At 65.4% G+C, this 16,549-nt stretch overlaps 1 protein-coding gene across 1 annotated transcript in view; it reads left to right on the top strand.

Moving 5' to 3' along the window:
* Positions 1-386: 386 nt before the first annotated feature.
* GPC1 (glypican 1) overlaps positions 387-16,549 on the top strand; it is a 28,503-nt gene continuing 12,340 nt past the window's right edge. The window contains exon 1 of the mRNA XM_006750573.3: positions 387-779. Within this exon, the coding sequence (XP_006750636.1) occupies positions 614-779 (166 nt within the window). The 5' untranslated portion in view covers positions 387-613. The remainder of the gene's footprint in view (positions 780-16,549) is intronic.

Here is a 16,549-nt window from a genome sequence, read left to right as displayed (position 1 = left end):
GGAAGGCGTGATGTCACGTCCGGCGGGGGAAGCCCTGCCTCAGCACCCCCGCCCCCGCCCCCCGCCCCCACAGGTGGTGCCGCCGCCCCGGGCGCTGGGCGTGGGGGGCCCGCCCTCGGGGACCCCGCCGCGGCCCGCGCGCTCCCCGGCCGCCCCGCCTCCCTCGGGCGGTCCGCAGCTCGGCGCGATCCGGCGGGTCCAGTCCCTGGGGGGGGCTGGAGGAGCGCGCGGTGCGGCCCGCGTCGCGCCCCGTGCCGCGCCCGGCCGCGCAGCTCCCGGCCCCGCCCGCTCCGCGCGCCCCGCCCCTGCTCGCCCCGCCCCGCCCCCTCCCCGGCAGCCGAGGGGCCGGGCCGCCGGCAGGGGAGGCGCCGAGCCGGGACTGCGCGCTCGCCCGACGCGCTCTGTGCCGCCCGACCGAGCGGCCGGACCTCGCGCCCCGCGCGCCCCGCGCCGCCGGCTTTTGTTGTCGCCGCCTCCTCGGCCGCCGCCTCCTGCGGACCGCGAGCCGCACGCGCCGGGACCTTGGCTCTGCCCTTCGCGGGCGGGGGCTGTGCGGCCCCGGGCGGGATCCGAGAGAGGCGCGGGCGGGCGGCCGGGGTGCCCCGGCCCCGCCATGGAGCTGCGGGCCCGAGGCTGGTGGCTGCTTTGCGCGGCCGCCGCGCTGGCCGCCTGCGCCCGCGGGGACCCAGCCAGCAAGAGCCGGAGCTGCAGCGAAGTCCGCCAGATCTACGGAGCCAAGGGCTTCAGCCTGAGCGACGTGCCCCAGGCGGAGATCTCGGGTAAGTGAGGGCGCGGCACCGGGGGCCCCGGACCCCGGCGTGTCCGGGTCTCTCCTGCGTACTCCTGCTCTCCCCTGGTCTGCCCTGCACCCGGATCGCGCCGCCTGTACCCCTGCTCGTCTGCACCCCTCGGGCCCTCGCCTCCGAGTGCCGCCCGGGTCTCCTGCGCTCCGTTCGGCCGCCCCCCAGCCCCCAGCACGCACACCGGCCCCTTCTCCGCGGAGTTCTCCTCGTGGGACTGTGGGCTGGGCGGTCCCCGGCGGGGAGCGTCCTCCAGGGCCACAGCTAGAGCTGGGCGTCTTCAGCCATTGGCTCGGCCCAGCGCGGTGGCGGGGCGGGAGTCCGAGCCCCGGGGCGCGCTGGGCTGACTGCGGGGCTGGCTGTCCGGGCGCAGCTGACGGCGGTCGCAGGTTGGGGACTCCCAGTTGGTTGTACGGGCCTCTCCGGGAGCCGCCTCGGGTCGGGCCTGAGGATTCCTGTGGGATCCCCAGCAACGGCAGCCTAGGTGGGTTCAATTAGAGGCCCCCCATTCCTGGCGGGAGTGGGGCCCCTGCGAGGTAGGGTGCGAGCTGTGCGCCTGGGGGTGGGGGCGAGGCGCGCCCTCTGCCACCTCGAGCCAGTAAGCAAGGGTTCCTGCCCAGGGAACTTGCACTCGCTGGCCCGCCGGCCTGGCACTCTGGGCTGCCTCTGGCGGGGGAGTGGAGCTGCAGGTGGTCGGTGCCTTGGATCCCGCCCAGGGGCCCTGTCTTTTCTTTGTAAGAGCGTCGACCCTCCCAGGCATCCTCAGGCCTGCAGCTGCCCGCAGTCCTGCCCACCCCCTCCTTGCAAGCCTCTGAGGAGCTTTGGAGCCAGTATATGTGAGGGTGGGGGTGGAGTACAGTGCCCTAGGGACCACCCGGACCCCCAGGCTCCTCAAACTGCAAATGTGTGGGGAAGCACACTGGGTCTGTGTGGGGTGCCTGGGACACAGTGGACAGCAGCAGAGCAGACCAGATTCCTCTACGGAGGGGATTGCTCCCAAACTAGGGGGAAGTGTGTGCAAGTAAGGGCTCCGCTCAAATGGTGACACGGGGGACAGGGAATGACCACGGCTACAGGAATTCTGAATGACAGAGGCGTGGATCAGTGTGAGGTCCATGGCCCTGCCTTGCTGGGGAGTGGGGGGAAGGCAGCCAGGTTCTGGCCCCCTGGCCCCTGGAAGGTCAGACACACAGAGGGCTGCCTTGAGAGATCCTTTGACATAGCTGCCCCCCCAAGGTTCTGGAGAGCGCCTCCACCCAAGGACCCCAAAGCAGGCCTTCTTGTGCCTCCCTCTGCTGAGAGTTCCTGTCACTGTCAGGACTGCATCTCTGGTGGGACGGGTGGGCATGCCTGGGTGCCTGGGGCGAGCTCCGGGGCCCTCTGCCCACCACTGCCCCTCCTCCCACACCAACAGAGGAACTTTTGCCTGCGTGTCCCTGGCCTTCCCGCTGGATCCTGCCCCAGGCCTGGGTCTCAGGGTCGACTGAGCAGCTGCCCCCCCGTCCCAGCCCCAGATCTTGGATGGAAGCCTTCCCCTGTGCCTCTCCTTCTTGAACCCTCTCCCACTTGGCCATTGTGTCCTTAGGGACCATCCTAAACTTACTTGAATCCACGGGTCTCTGTCCTGGTTAGGCCCGAGAGATAGAGTGGCAGAGTTTGGGCAGCTGCGAAGGGCTGCGAGGGAGTGGGGCAAATGGGACACTGAGCTGGCGCTGAGCTGGGGGCCGGGGGCTGGGCCTTGCTCCCCTTCAGTTGGGATGCTGTGGATTGGGGACCCCGGACGATCAAAGTGCATTGCAGTCTGTGAGTGTGATGGGTCCAGCTGGGCGAGGATGGCTACCCAGCAGCTGTCCCAGCATCGTGCTGATTAGGGCTCAGGTGCCACCCTCCTCCGGGCCTGGAACGCCAGGGACTGCGCTCTGGGCAGGGTCACCGTCCTCCCTGCCAGGGCCCCTTCCTCCCGGAGCCCCAAGGCTTCTCCATCCTAGGGCCAAGGGCTTCTTCAGCAGAGCTCCTCTCCCTGACCCCCTGTGGCTAAAGCCCCAATGAGCACTGGAACTCCAGAGGGCCCTACAGGGCCCAGGCACTGAGATGAGTGCCAGCGCCACGTGGAGCAAAGGATACAGGGTGACCTCCTGGGGCAGCAGCAAGCCCAGTGTCCCCTCCTGTTGCGACTGGGGCTGGCCTCTGTGGGCCAGGCGCCCTCTGGTGGCCCCGTGCCGCCCGCGCCTCTCGGGGCGCCCTGGCTTGGGTCCACTCGCCTAGGGGCCTGGCCGCCGGACTTCTCCAGCACGGGGCCCTGGGGTCGCCGCCTGGCGCGAACCCACCCTGACTCAGCTGGCCCAGGCCCCGGGGGAGTGGCTGGGAGGCGAGGAGATGGCCCTGGGTCTGCGGGTGGTGCTTACAGCCTCTGTTGGGGGCCAGGAATGGCGGCGGGCTTGTGAGAGTGGGGAATGTCGGGCACATAGGGCTCCAGCTCGGGACTTGGGGGGATGTGTTTGGACGGCCGAGCCTGGCACTCAGTGATGACAGCTGTCGTCATTTTACAGGTGAGGAAGCGGGCCTGGGGGATTCGCGGTCACGTGTGTGAACCAGAACTCCCTCGAGCCCGAGCACTTCAGAGAAAGTGAGACCACGAGTCCAAGCCCGTCCAGGGCCCCTCTGCCGGGCGCCGGGCAAACGCAGAGCCCCATGCTGAGTCACACACGCCCACTGGTGCTGGCAGGTTTTCTGCCCCCGCCAGCCAGCTTGCTCCTGGCTCCCAGACATTTCTGCACACCGGCCCGGCCTCCCAACACTCGAGGGATTTCCCTTGTATGGCTCTCACCCTTCCTGAGGTGCTGGGGACAGGGACCACCTCTGTCTTTACACTTCTCTGCCGTGGCGACAGAAGCTGGCCCAGTTCCCGGCACCAAGGAAGTTCTCAGTCAGCACTGCTGGGGACCCACACGTGTCCCACTCTCTGCCAAGCCACGCAGGGTAGGCGGGGGCAGACGAAGGGCCTGGGCGGCGGAGGAGGGGTCTAGAGGTCCAGCACTGGGGGTTGGAGGTCAGAGGGGACTGTCCATGCAATGAGAACTGGTTGGCTGCCCCTCTGCCCCGGGGCTGAGGCCCACCTGCCAGCATGGGTGGGTACCAGTGGGCCGTGGAAGCCCCAGCAGGGACCACCCCTCAGGCCCATTGGCAGAAATGGGCCTGACTGCATGGGTGGTGAGAGATTCTGGGGAAGCGCCCTCAGAAGCCCTGGCCTTGCTCCCCACACCCCAGAAAGGGCCATCCTGGCTGGGCCCAAAAGAACCCACCCAGCATCTGTCCCTGAGCTGTGGTCTGTGGGGCTCTCACAAGCCGCCTGGCTCATGGCCCAGGGCCCCAGGCGGTCCTCAGCCCCGAGCCGTGCCGCCGCTCTGGCCCTCCACCATTCGAGGACCTATGGTTTCATCATCCCCAGCTTGGAGACGGGGGGAGGCCCAAGGGAGCCAGGATTCGGCAGGGCCACCTGTATGACGCAATGGTCTGAGCACCTTGCTGGACACGTTGCCATGATCCTGAGAGAGGAGGGACATCCTCCCATCCTCCCTGGGCCTCGGTTCAGATGTCAGTCCTGCTGCACCAGCTTCCCGCCCCGCTTGGCCTCTCCCGGCCTCTGCTTCTTCACCGGCGACAGAGGAAGAGTCACAAGCCCCCGACGGTCCCCAGGAGGGGCGCCGGCGCCACGCACTGCCCAGCTGGCCCTGGTGCATGTTCTCCCCCTTGCCCCTGCCCCGAGGTCTCTGCGGGCCCGTGCAGACCCCCTCAGTCAGTGGCTTCCAGCCTTGAGAGCCCTTATTAGGACCCAGACCCAGTGCACGTGTCTTCTCGTTACTGTCTGCTTGACGCATCGGACGTGGAAGGGTGTCTGTAGACCTGACTTTCGGATGAGTAAACCAAGGCCCAGGGAAGCCACGTAACTGCTCAGCGCACGTAGGCCACATGGAGCTCTAGGGACTGCAGCCCAGTCTGTTGACCCCAAAGCCTGTGTCATTCACTGCTCCCCTGTCCTGGGCTCTTGAGTTTTCTGGAGGCCTCGAGCCCTCGCAGTCCAGAGGCCTGAAATAGGAATCCGAGGCCAGGCCATGGTGGACCACCAGCTGCCTTCTCCTGATGCCTGGCTCCCTCTCTCAGGCCAGCTTTGAACATGTGTGAACCAGAACTCCTCCTGAGCCTTTGATCTGGCCTCCCTGCGTCCATCGGGACAGGGCGTAGCTGGGCCGCATCCTCTGCCTGCTGAAGGCCGGCTCCTCGGCGGGCCTCGGGGCCTGCTGCTTCTGCGCTGCCAAGGAGGGCTGTTCCCAGGCCCCATAGCGTGAGCCAGGCGGCCCCTGGGTATACCCAGGGTGGCCCGGCTGCGGACCACTGGCCAGTGCAAGGAGCCAGCATGTCCCCAGCACCACGCTGGGCCGGGGGTCACGGACAACGGCCTGATCCGGCGGTGAGTGAGCCTAGGAGACGGGAGAGGTCGGTCTGGCTCCGTGCAGGCACTAATGAAGGAACAGTGTAAGCCGGAGCTCGGTGGGCCTTCGGGGCCACAGAGGCCTCCTGGGAGAGGGACTGGGGACACGCTGGCCGGGCTTCAGAGCCCGGAGCAGAGCACGGTTGGCCGGTGTGGGTGTGTCCGTGCCCGTGGGAGGATGCCCACGCCCACAGGCGCAGGTGTCCGCCTGGCTGGCCCTGGACAGGAGACAGGCCGGGAGGGGGGGCTCACCCTAGGCCACCGGGAGTCAGCTCGGGCGTGGGACCGGCATCCACCACTCCCAGGCCTGGACGTGCCCGGGCAGCGAGAGGCTGGGCACCTCTCTCATAACCCAGACTCTTCCTCCCAAGACCTGGCTTGGGTCAGTGTGGTTTCACACCAAGACTCCCAGCCCGAGTCAGGGGTGCAGAGGAGCTGGGCCCCGCTGCCTAGTTCAGCCCTTGCCCGGCCACTGTCTCCTTGTTGGCGCCAGCCCTGATCACTGTGGCTGTCAGCACAGCCCGGGGGTCAGCTCACTGGCCACAACTGGGAGAAGAAACGGGCCCGGGAGCGGGAGGGCTCCAGCCTGAGGCCACCCACCCTGGAGCCCGGCTCCTCACTGCCGCGGTCGCTGGCAGCCCTTCTTGCCGGTACAGGCCCGGGCAAGTGCCCTGAGCTGCCGGAAGTCTCCTGGGGGGTGTTTCCTCCCATCCCAGGCCTTACCCCACCTTCCCAGGTGGGAGCACATGGTAGCCAGGTGTGAGGTGAGGGCAGGCATGGCCTCCCAGCTGTGTCCTCTGCACTGGGGGGCAGGGCCCAGGCCGCCAGCCTCCTCAACTGTCTTCAGACAGGCTGTGGATGCCGGGGAAGCTGTGGGTGGGAGGGGTGCACACGTGCTCTCCCAGCAGGAATCCTAGAATCGTGGGTGGGTCTAGGAGCCCCTGAGGGGGCCAGGTCAGCCTCATCCCATCCCCTCATCTGCCCGTGGCCGTGGGGTCACCTCCCACGAGCTTCTGGCTGGCTCGCCTTCCTGGCACACACACCCCCTCCCACCAAGCGGGTCCTCCCCGTGCCCATCCACAGTACATGGCTGGCTCCATCCTCCCTGGGGGGCTTGGCCCCGCTGCTCCGCTTCCCTGGGCATCCCCCAGCCACCCACACTCTGGAGCTCCCCCTGCTCCCTGGGGTGCGCCCCAAGTCTGGGCAGGCCTCAGCAGTAAATGATTCCAAGCACCTCCCGTGTGCCAGGCCTGGGCTGGGTGCCGGGGGTCGGGAGTGCACCAGCTTGCCAGGGCTGCCGTAAGACACCAGGCACCGGGCCGCTTACACAACAGAAGGTTCTCATCTGGCATTTTGGAGGCTGGAAGCTCGGGATTGAGGTGTTAGCAGGGCTGATTCGTCCTGCAGCCGAGAGGCAGGGTCTGCTCCAGGCTCTCCCAGCTTCTCTGGCCGTCCTCGGCATTCCTTGGCCTGTAGGTCTCTGGCTCCATCTTCACGTGGGTTCTCCTTGTGCGGCCTCCAGATTTCACCTTATAGAAGTGAGGACAGCAGTCCTATCAGATTAGGGGCCCACCAACTCCCATGTGACCTCATCTTAACCAGTGACCTCTGCAAAGCCCGCGTACTCAGATACTGGCAGCTTCCCGTATCCTGCGGGTTAGGACCACGGCGCGTGCATCAGGGGCCACAGTGTGGCCCGCGGCTGCTGGTGGCCCGGCACATCTGCTCCATGCTCTCAGTACTTTCTGTCTGGCAACGGCGATCCTGGGCCCAGGTGTTTCGTGACCGTGGCCCCTCGGGAGAGGGCCATGCCTCCTCGTGTCTGCTGCAGGCTCAGGGGCCCTGGCGACTGTGGGGAGGAGTCCTGGCCCGCTCTGCACCCCTGCCGCCCACAAGCTTCTCGGGGCACATCCGTGGTGTGGGGGTGCTTAGAGACCACGGGCCCGGGCCCTGACTGCCGCTGGGTCTGTGGCTCGTCTCCGGCCCCTGTGAGCCTCAACTCCTCCATCCCTGTCGGGGTGGGAGGGCCAGGGACCACCCATTCTGACATTCTGTGCCTGGAGCTGCTGAGCCAGCGCATCTCCTTTGTGTCATGGCCCAGAACCAGGGTGGGCAATGACGGGGGCCGGCCTTCTGACCCTCGTGGGAGTGGGGGCACCTGGCTAATGTCACTGTTACCCAGGGACACCAGTGTTCCTCCGACAGGCTCGGGGTCCCCACCTACAAGTGGGGGGCCCCCAAGCAGGGGACATAGCATTCGGGCCAGGCCCCCAGGTGGAATTCCGGGGGGAGGGAGTGGGGCTGAGACGCAGGGGGGTGGTGCAGGGTTTGGGGCCGCAGGGAGGCAGACGACAGCAAGGGGCCCGCACACAGCTAGCCGCCGGTGTGGTGGCCCAGCTGAGGAGGCGCGCTGCTCATTTGTGCTAAGTGCTCCCTGGGTTCTGGAGGCTTGGCTGGGTGACAGGGCAGCCCCGAGGGGCTCCATCAATCCTGCTCCCTTGCCATCTGCCCTGACCTCAGCCCCCCAGAGGCCAGAGCCCTGCCCGCTACCCCTGCTGTGTCTTACAGGGGAGGCCAGGCTGTCTGTGGGCCCACCAGGTAGGGGCTGAGGGTGGAAAGACAGAAAACCAGACACTAGTGCTCTGAGGGGGTGCTAGGTGAGGGCCAGCTAACAGCCACGAGGCGAGCCTCCCTCAGCACGGAGGGGGTGGGCTGCGCTGTGAGCTCGCCCCTGGGCCCTGCAGGGGACCTTCAGCATGGGGGGGGTTACTGTGAGCTCACGGGACCGGAGGACCAGAATAGAGGAAGCAGGCTGGCCTGGCCGGTAAGGGGGGCCCTACAGGAGCCTCAGCTCTGGGCCTCTCCTTCCCACCTGCTGAGGTGCCAAGGCCCTGCTTCCTTCAGCCTCGCCCTGGCCTCCTCTGGTCTACCGCTCGGCGGTCCTTCCAGGGGTGTCTGCAGGGCAGGCTGAGTACCATCTGGTCTAGCCACTTAGCGTGTGGATGAGGAAACTGGGTCCCAGAAAGGAGTCCCCAGGGCTCAGAGTCCTGTCCCTTGAGCGGCGTCTGGTGTGGGTATTGGGTAATGGACCCTGAGAGGGGTCCCCTGGAAAGGAGCCGGGGGGGGCAGGCCATGCACACCTGCCTCAGGGGGGCACTAGGAGGGCACTGTGCAGCCCTGTCCCATAGGCTCTGGGTATGTGGTCCAGAGTGAGGCCAGCCAGAGGACAGAGAACTGGAGGTCGAGGCTCCAGAGCACCCACAGGTGCAAGGAGAGAAGGCAGGTCCCAGGGAACTGAGGGTTTTCATGCCGGGGTGGGGGGGCTGGGGAAGGCCCAGGAGAGAAAGGGGCCAGGAAACCCTTAGGCCCACGTGAGGCCCAGTTAAGGCCCTCGTGACCGCTGGGATTACAGGAGGGCCTCCTAAGGTCAGAGCTGGTCATGCCGATGGACACGCCTGAGCCCCACTGCCCTGCCTCCCTGTGAGGGTGAGGAAGGCTGGCCAGGTCGGGGGCAAGGACCTCCCCCCTTCCATGCATTCATCCACTGTGTGCTCACCCTCTGCCGCTTTCTGGAACACAGATATGAAAAGCCACGGGCTCTGCCTCCCAGAAGATCAAAGTTTAGTGAGAAACTCAGCTGGGGCTCCCTCCCAAACTGAGCAGGCTGGAGCTCGCAGACTCTGGCTGTATGGTGAGCCTCGTCTGCGCCCCGGCCGGTCAGTCCCTGAAGGGACAGGCCAGCACGACTCCCTCCCTGCTGGGCAGCGGGCCCTGGGTAGGGTGCCTCCCCAGGCTCCCTCCCCATCAGCACCAGAATCTTGGGTCGGTGGCCCTTGCCTAGCTTCAGGCAACGTCCCCAACACTGAGGACTCCCTTCCTGAGCCTGCGAGTGGCCGTCCAGGGCCATCCCTGTGTCTGAGCGTGTCCTCAGTGTCTGACGCCATGTGGAGCCATGTAGACCCCCGTGGTGAGCTGTGTGTGACATCTGAGTGTGTCCTCAAGCATCGGGGCTCTGAGTGCCCATTCCTGGCTCTGGGGACCAAGGGAATCCATCCCGCCCACCTGTGACCCCCTCCAGGCCCCGGGGAGAGAGAAGATGCCACCCATCGCCAGGGTTGGCTCAGATGATCACTCGCGCCCCGGTTGTCATGGAGCATGGGACACACTGGACCAACACAGCTATTTTGAAAGGATGAGCCTCTTCATTCAGCTCCCCCACTCCCTGACCTCCTCCTCTGGCATGCCGCGGGCTGCCCACACCACACTCCTGATACTCCAGATGTCTCGGCACCCTCCCTCCGAGTGACCCAGGGACTGGCACCTCCCTATCGCTGTGCATCTGGGGGGCTGGGGGACGTGGGGCCGCTGCAGGCCAGACACACACCGCTAAAGGCATAGGATAAGGTGGTATTTCCAACCAGGAGCAGTTAACCGGGGGAGAGTTCTTGGTCGTCACAGAGTCTTAGGGGTGGGGTTGGGGTGGCCAGGGATGCTGAGAAGTGCCGGACACTCTTGAACAGCTAGGAGGCGGCTTCCAGAAATACCAGCAGCAGCTCATGAGAAGCACCTGAAGCAAAGCTCTGGGCGAGGTGGAAGGAGTGGCCCGCGGAGCCCTGCAGTGTGGCTGGTGGGGTCAGCTCTAGAAGGAGGGCGAACTGTGGTGGACGGACACAGGTGTGAAGGCAGGTCATTTGAGGCGAGGGTTCGTAACTGGGGTGCACGGAGAGGCCCAGGGAAAGAATTCAGGGAGTTTGTGAACTTGGCCGAGAAAGAAATTACAGTTCTGTCTGTGCTAACCTCCACCCAGAATGCAGCATTCTCTGTTGCTGGGAGCAAGGGGCGATGGTGCTCCAGAATCTGGGCCGTCGTTGCCAGTAGAAGCTGCCGATGCGTTCGCATCCCTTTTCATTTGCCGCCGGCACCTCGAAATACCTTCTACGCTCCGCGCCACTTGAAGAGTGCAGCTGGTGTTAGACGTGCTGATCCTGCTCCGGGGAAAGCCCACGAGGCACCCCGTCGCACCTTTGTTTTCTCATCGTCTGATCGCTGTTGCACTTCGCCTGGCTGCCTTTGTGATCCTCTGCATACTTCTTTACTTCCTAAACACCTGCAGAGGGGTCTGCAGCCTTCTGCACATAGTCGCGTGGGCTCAGGGCACAGAGAAGAGACCGTGCTCGGGCCACGTCTGCAGCTAGGAGAGCCTGCGGGGGCTGGGGGTGGGGGTGGTGAGGGGCATCTGGGGGGTGATGGGGCCTCTCCAACCTGAGTCTCTCTGCATCCCTCAGCAAGTGCTCCCTGAGCTCCTACTGTGTGCTGGGCTGTTCTCCCTGCTGACACGCAGCCACAAACCGTGCCGTGGGCGCAGGGACCGGATGAGGCTCGGGGGTTTCCCGTGAGCTGTGGCCCCCCTGGCCACAATGACCCGTGTTACTTTGTAAGAGGTCGAGAGAAGCAACCAGGGAATTTAGACAGACGCAGGAGGTTTGCGATCACACCCCCGGCCCGGGGATGTAGAGCTAAGACCCCTCCCCGTGCGGGGCGCCCAAGGGCCCAGCCTCCTGGGCTGCCCATTCAGGACCGCTGCCTTGGGCCGTTCCCTGGTCCCACCTTCTGTGATTGAGAGTTTGCAGTCGGAGGCCTGGAGCACAGCTAGAGGAGGAGGAGAGGAGCTGGCTCGAGGCAGAGAGTCCGCGAGACCTCACGAGAGGGAGGGGCACCGTGACCTGTGGCTCTGAGGGAGACTGCCTGCAGGCCTAACACGCACAGTCCCAGAGCCACTGTCCCTCGAGTCATCGTGTTAGGAAAGAAGCAGGTCTCCAGAGGAAGCCAAAACCTGGCCTGCTGGGGTTCAAGTGCCCATGTTCACTTCCTGTGTGACCTTGAGCCAATCCCTGAACGTCTCTGAGCCTCACAGTCCTCTTCTGTCCAGTGGGGCTGGTAGCCTGCTGCATGAACAGTTGTGAGAACCAGTGCCCCCTGGTGCCCAGCCAGAGCCCGTGCTGTCCCCAAGTCCAGCCTTCCAGCGGGGCAGTGGGGGAGGTGCCCCCTGGTGAGCAGGCGGAGGACCCCCGGCCGGGGTCGGAGATCTAGGCTAGAGGAGCGGCTTCTGCCCTTCCTCCGTCACCCACTGCTGCTTCCCTCACCACACGGTGTGTGGTGTCCGCGCTTCTGCCCAGCCTGCCCTGCTCTCTGGTAGTTGAGCGCCGCAGGGAAAGCTGGCCCAGCCCGTCCTGGATGGCAGCCCGTGATGAGAGACTCTGGGTGGCGTTGGAGGGTGGCAGCTGGCTTTTGGAAGAGAGCCATGGGTGGAGGCACCAGAAATCAGCACAGGCCCTTTGTAGAGGTTGGAGGGGGATAGGAGTTGGTGCGGCAGGACCCCCACTCACGGTCAACCTGGAGTTGGGCCTAGAGTCTGGCAGCCTGCGTTAGAGGGGCCTCTCCTCGCCGGGGGCGTGTGGGGCCTTCTCAGCAGCCCTCTGGCTACTCTCTGGGGATGGAGCTAGTTCTGTCCCCTCGGCCATCTGCTCCAGGATTGCCCTGGGCAGGACCATCCCACCTCTGTCCAGAGCTGTGTGCCTTTATGTGTGCACTTCACCTGCTGGACAGGGCTGGACAGGGCAGGGGCCAAGACCCTTGATGCCTGGGGTAGCAGAACTCCCCCCTTCCTGAGGGGCCTGGCCCTCCTCTGACATGCTTGCAGCTTGACCGGCCCTGAGAAACTGAGCTGGAGAAGCCAGGGAATAGGATGGTCCCTAACATTCCCACCTGCTCCCAGGACCCACAAGAGGTCAGGGTTCCACCTTTGGGGAGGTCACCTGACTGGTCCAGGTCTGGGAGCCCTCTTTGTGCTCAGCAGGGCCTGATGGGGGCTGTCTCTGGTGGTGGGTCTGTGCTACTGGCAGGAGCGTCCAGGCAGGTGTCCGTCCCCCAGTGGAAGTGGCCAGGCCTGGCTCTGCCACTAGGCCCTCGTGTTCCAGGAGAGGCCTCATGTCCATACCTGGGACTTCCAGGCTGCCGGTGGGCCCCAGGTGCCCCTGGGCTCTCGTTTCCCCCACCTCAATGAAGGCAGGGAGGCACGGGGGCCAGCGACATTAGGTAGCAGGTCTGAAACACTGAGCAAGTCACATAACCTCTCCTAGCCTCAGTCTTCCCATCTGTAAGATGGGTGTGATCGTATCTTCTTGTTCATGAGATAGGCCCAGTGTTCTCTGAGGAGGTTGGGGCTGTGGGTCTGAGGACCCCAGGTGGGGCCATGGGACCCGGGGTTGCAGGATGGGAACCTGTGTGACTTCGGTCAGGCGTCTCTCCACACCCCACAAAGGACTGCCAGATTTAGCAGATAAAACTGCAGGCTATCCGGTTAAATTGGTGTTCCAGGCAGTGAATAATCTTACAGTGCAGGTATGTCCTGAATATTTTAATTTGAAGTAAACAACAGATACGCTTTTAGTGAAAGCGTGCCCCACGTATTTAGTGTGTGTTGCAAATATGGGGGGGTGGGTGCTTGCTTTTTTGGTGATAAAATGTGCATAAAAAGGTTTATCGTTTTAGCTGGTTTTGTGTATCCTTGAAAGTCATTAAATGCATTCACACTGTTGTGCAGCCGTCACCAGCCTCCGTTTCCAGAACTTTCTCATCTTCCCCAACTGGAACTCTGTCCCCATGGAACACTGACTCCCCCGCCCCACCCCTGGCGTCCGCTCTCTGTCTCTGTGAATCTGACCACTGTAGGGACCTCATGTCAGTGGAATCATACAGGATTTGCTGTTTTCAGTCTGGCGTCTTTCACTCGGCACAACATTTTCAAGGTCAGGGTTCATCCACATGGTAGCAGGTGTCCTACTTCGTTCCTTGTTAAGGCTCCAGAATATCCCATCATGTGGACGGGCCACACTTTCTTCTCCATTCCTCCCTCCATGGACGCTCAGGTTGTTTCCACCTTTTGGCTGTTAGGAGTAGTGCAGCCCTGAACAGGGGTGTGCAAAATTCCGTTCGAGTCCCTGCTTTCAGTTCTTTGGGGCCAGATTTTTTTATACTAAGAAATAATGCAGTTCATCTTAAATTGCCGTTCACCTGCGTTCTGTCCTCTATCTCCAGCCCCCTCACTGGGGTGGCGAGGGCAGGGGCGGGCGGAGGTGCGGCCACCAAGTCAGCCAGGGGAGGAGACGGCGGGCCCCAGGCAGCGGGCTGGCTGTGTGCCGCTCGCCGCGCAGCGGAGCGAGCCTGCTTCTGCCTCCGCCTCCGCCCTCCTGCCCCGGAACTGCCCTCCACCCCGGACTGGAATCAGGGGAGGTCTTGTGGTGGGAGGGGTGGGGGAGGCCAGCATTGTTCGGCGGCCCACCACGCTGAGTGACCTCGGGCACTTCAGCTCCTGCATCGCCCCATCCGCGGTAGAGTGAGAAAGAGGGGCCTGATCGTAACACCCTGCACAGTGCGCCGCAAGTCCTCCATCTCCCGCCGAGGTGGCCGGGTCTCCATCAGAACAAGGGAGCCCTTGTGGGGAGCAAACGCACCCCGAGGACCCCCTCATGGCACCAGCACGCCGCTGGCTGTCCTGCTGCCCCTGGGGAGGGGTCAGGTCAGGGAGGTCTGAGACTCCCGTGCTGGGGCCGGGATGGGGTTAAGCCTTCAATGCCAGCCCTGGACAAAGAGTCTCTCTGTACGCTTTCTTCATATGTAGCTGTTTATTGACCCAGGTCTGGCCTGGGTGCTGGGCAGGGAGGCAAGAGAAGGGGAGTGGAGGCTCCCGCCAGCAGGCAGAGTGGTGCTCCTGCTGCCACGGAGCGTGGCCACCTGGGACTTGGGGAAGGCCCCGGGGTGGGCTGCCCGCATGAGCAGGTGCTGTGGCCCCGAGGGACCGGGGAAGGCTTCCTGGAGGGAAAGCTGAGTGGGCGTGGAAAGAGGGCCGAGCAAGGGGGAAGGGCGCTGAGATCCAGAGTTAGTGGACGTGGCAGGTCACAAGCTGGATCGGGGCGACGGGCTGGGATGCCAGGCCAAGGTTGGCCGAGACTCTGGACGTGGCTACCAGGCTTTGTGGGAAGTGGCTGGGTGGGGGGGGGGTCAGCCGAGCCCTCTGCCCCTTGCTGGTCGTATTTATGGGGCCTGAGCTGAGCGTGGGCCCAGGTCACAGTGTGCCCCCACGGGCTCCCTCAGTTGGAGGGTCTGCTCGGGGTTCTGGCCCAGCTGAGAGTCCGTACCACCTCCGCCTGTTGGGCATTCAAGGGGTGAATGGGTGGGCCTGCGCTGTGTCTTTGTGGGGAACACAGCTGAGAGGATCTCTGAGCTGCAGTGTCCCCTCCTGCTGCTCCAGGTTGTTCCCAGTGGACCTGTCACAGGGCACCCTCAGCTGCCCCAGGCCCCAGGGGAGGGTAGGCAGAGCCCCACACTGCCCAGCCCCCAGCAGGGACTGGCGTGTGCACGTGCCTGCGGGGGTGCTCTCTGCAGCCCAGCTTGGGCCAAGGATGAGAAAGCAGGGCTAACTTCGGCCTGATGGGTGAGGTTCGGGGGAGCACTCAGCCCTGGGCCGCAAGGGAGCGCTCCCTGCCCTGCAACCAAGACCTAGGGTCACAGATGGCACAGACCCAGGGTCCCCTTCCTCCTGATCTGTTCTGAGGCCATGGCATGAGCTGGGAACCTTGAAGCAATCCTGGGGAGGCTAGTTGGAGGTGGCCCGGCCCCTCGGCCAGAGCTGTGACCACATGGATGAGGCCCCCAGCCTCACCAAGGCACCCCCAAGCCTGGTGCCCACTGGCAGGGTGGCCTGCCCGGGAGGTCCCCAAGCAGGAAGCAGGCAGCACAGAGAGCAGCCTCGTGAGTTACCTGTGAATCCCGCCGCTTCTGGGGTCTGAGGTGCTGAGGCCTTGGAGAGGGGACTTGGATCAAGAGCTGCCTGCCAGGCAAGTGTCCGTGCCTACCGGCTGGCTGACAGAAGATACAGACGTGCTACTGAGTGGGTGAGAGGGTGGTGTTCTGCAGGGGGGTGGCAGCCGGGGGAAGGCGAGACCAGGGCTCCAGGGAGTAGAGGATATCGCTGAGAGCTATCCCGGTGTCCTAGGAGGAAGGGAGAGGCCCAAGAGTGGGCTCGTGCCCAGGGAGGAGGTGGGGGCTCGGCCCATGGACTGTGCCCAGGTCGGGTTTGCTGTTTCCTAGGGGAAGGAGATCAGCAGTGGGGATGGAGGCCCAGGTCACTGAGGTGAGAGACCGGGAGGCTGGAGAGGGCTAAGTAGGGGATGTGGGGTAACTGATGGTGGCTTTGAGTACCCAGGCCGGGGTGGGGGGGTGGAATCTGTCGTCGTCAGCAGGAGAGGGGGCTCCCAGGTGGTCAGCTGCCATTCTCCACCCCGGGGAGAAACCTGACACCCTTCCCCCCGCCCCCCAGGCCCCCGCCAGCATCCTGGGATGGGCCCTGAGTCCGGAGCAGCGAGCCCCAGGCGGGCGCCGGCTCTGCTGCAGGGACCAAGCCCGTCCTCCCGCCCCGGAGATGGGGAGCAGCACCCGGGGGGGGGCGGGGGGCGCGGGCCGCAGGGGGCGCGGGCAGGCGGCCCGCGGGTTCCTGGGAGACGGGGCGGTGCCGAGCGCGGCGGGCGGGGGCTGCGGGAGGAGGCGCGTCCCCGCGCCGGGAGCCGCCGCCCTCGCCGTGCGCGCCAGAGCGGTGGCGGGGCTGCCGGGGCTGCCGGGCAGCGGTGGCCGCAGCTCCTCCCCGGCTCCCGTCCGCCCGCGCCGCCTCCGAGCCCTCCGGCCCGGTCCTGCTCCTCCGCCTTCCCCCGGCCGGGTCCCCAGGCCCCCCACGCGCCCGCACCCGGAGTCGCGCGCCGCCCGGAGCGTCACCCGCCACCGCAGCCTGGGACGCCGCCGCTGGAGCCGCCGCCACCGCCGCGCAGGGCTCTCGGGCCACAGCGCGGGTGGCGTCTGCGGGGCTGGGATCCGGACTGGGTGACCCCGCCAGGGCTCCAGCCAGCCGTCTGACCCCAGCCATCTCCATCTCCCCGGCCGCCGCCCCCCCCCCGCATCCCCATCCCCAGGCTTGTCACCCCTACCTTCACTCCCTCCGCCTCAACATCCTCATTCCCACCCCTGTCCCCCATCACCACCGCCTCGGCCCCATCTTCTGTCCATCCTACCCCTACCCTCATCCCCACAAGCCCATCGTGGCCCCCATCCACGTCCCCATCCGCTTCTCCACCCCTTCCCATCGGGAGCCCCATCGCCCAGTCCCCATGCCCACCCCATCCTGGCCGCACCCCAGCACCCCCCACCTCTT

This window comes from Leptonychotes weddellii, chromosome 3 (genome assembly GCF_054177405.1).
Source record: "Leptonychotes weddellii isolate Sample4059 chromosome 3, ASM5417740v2, whole genome shotgun sequence".
Lineage (NCBI taxonomy): Eukaryota > Metazoa > Chordata > Mammalia > Carnivora > Phocidae > Leptonychotes > Leptonychotes weddellii.
The sequence above is the reverse complement of the archived record's forward strand: the minus strand, read 5'-3'. Positions and strand labels throughout refer to the sequence as shown.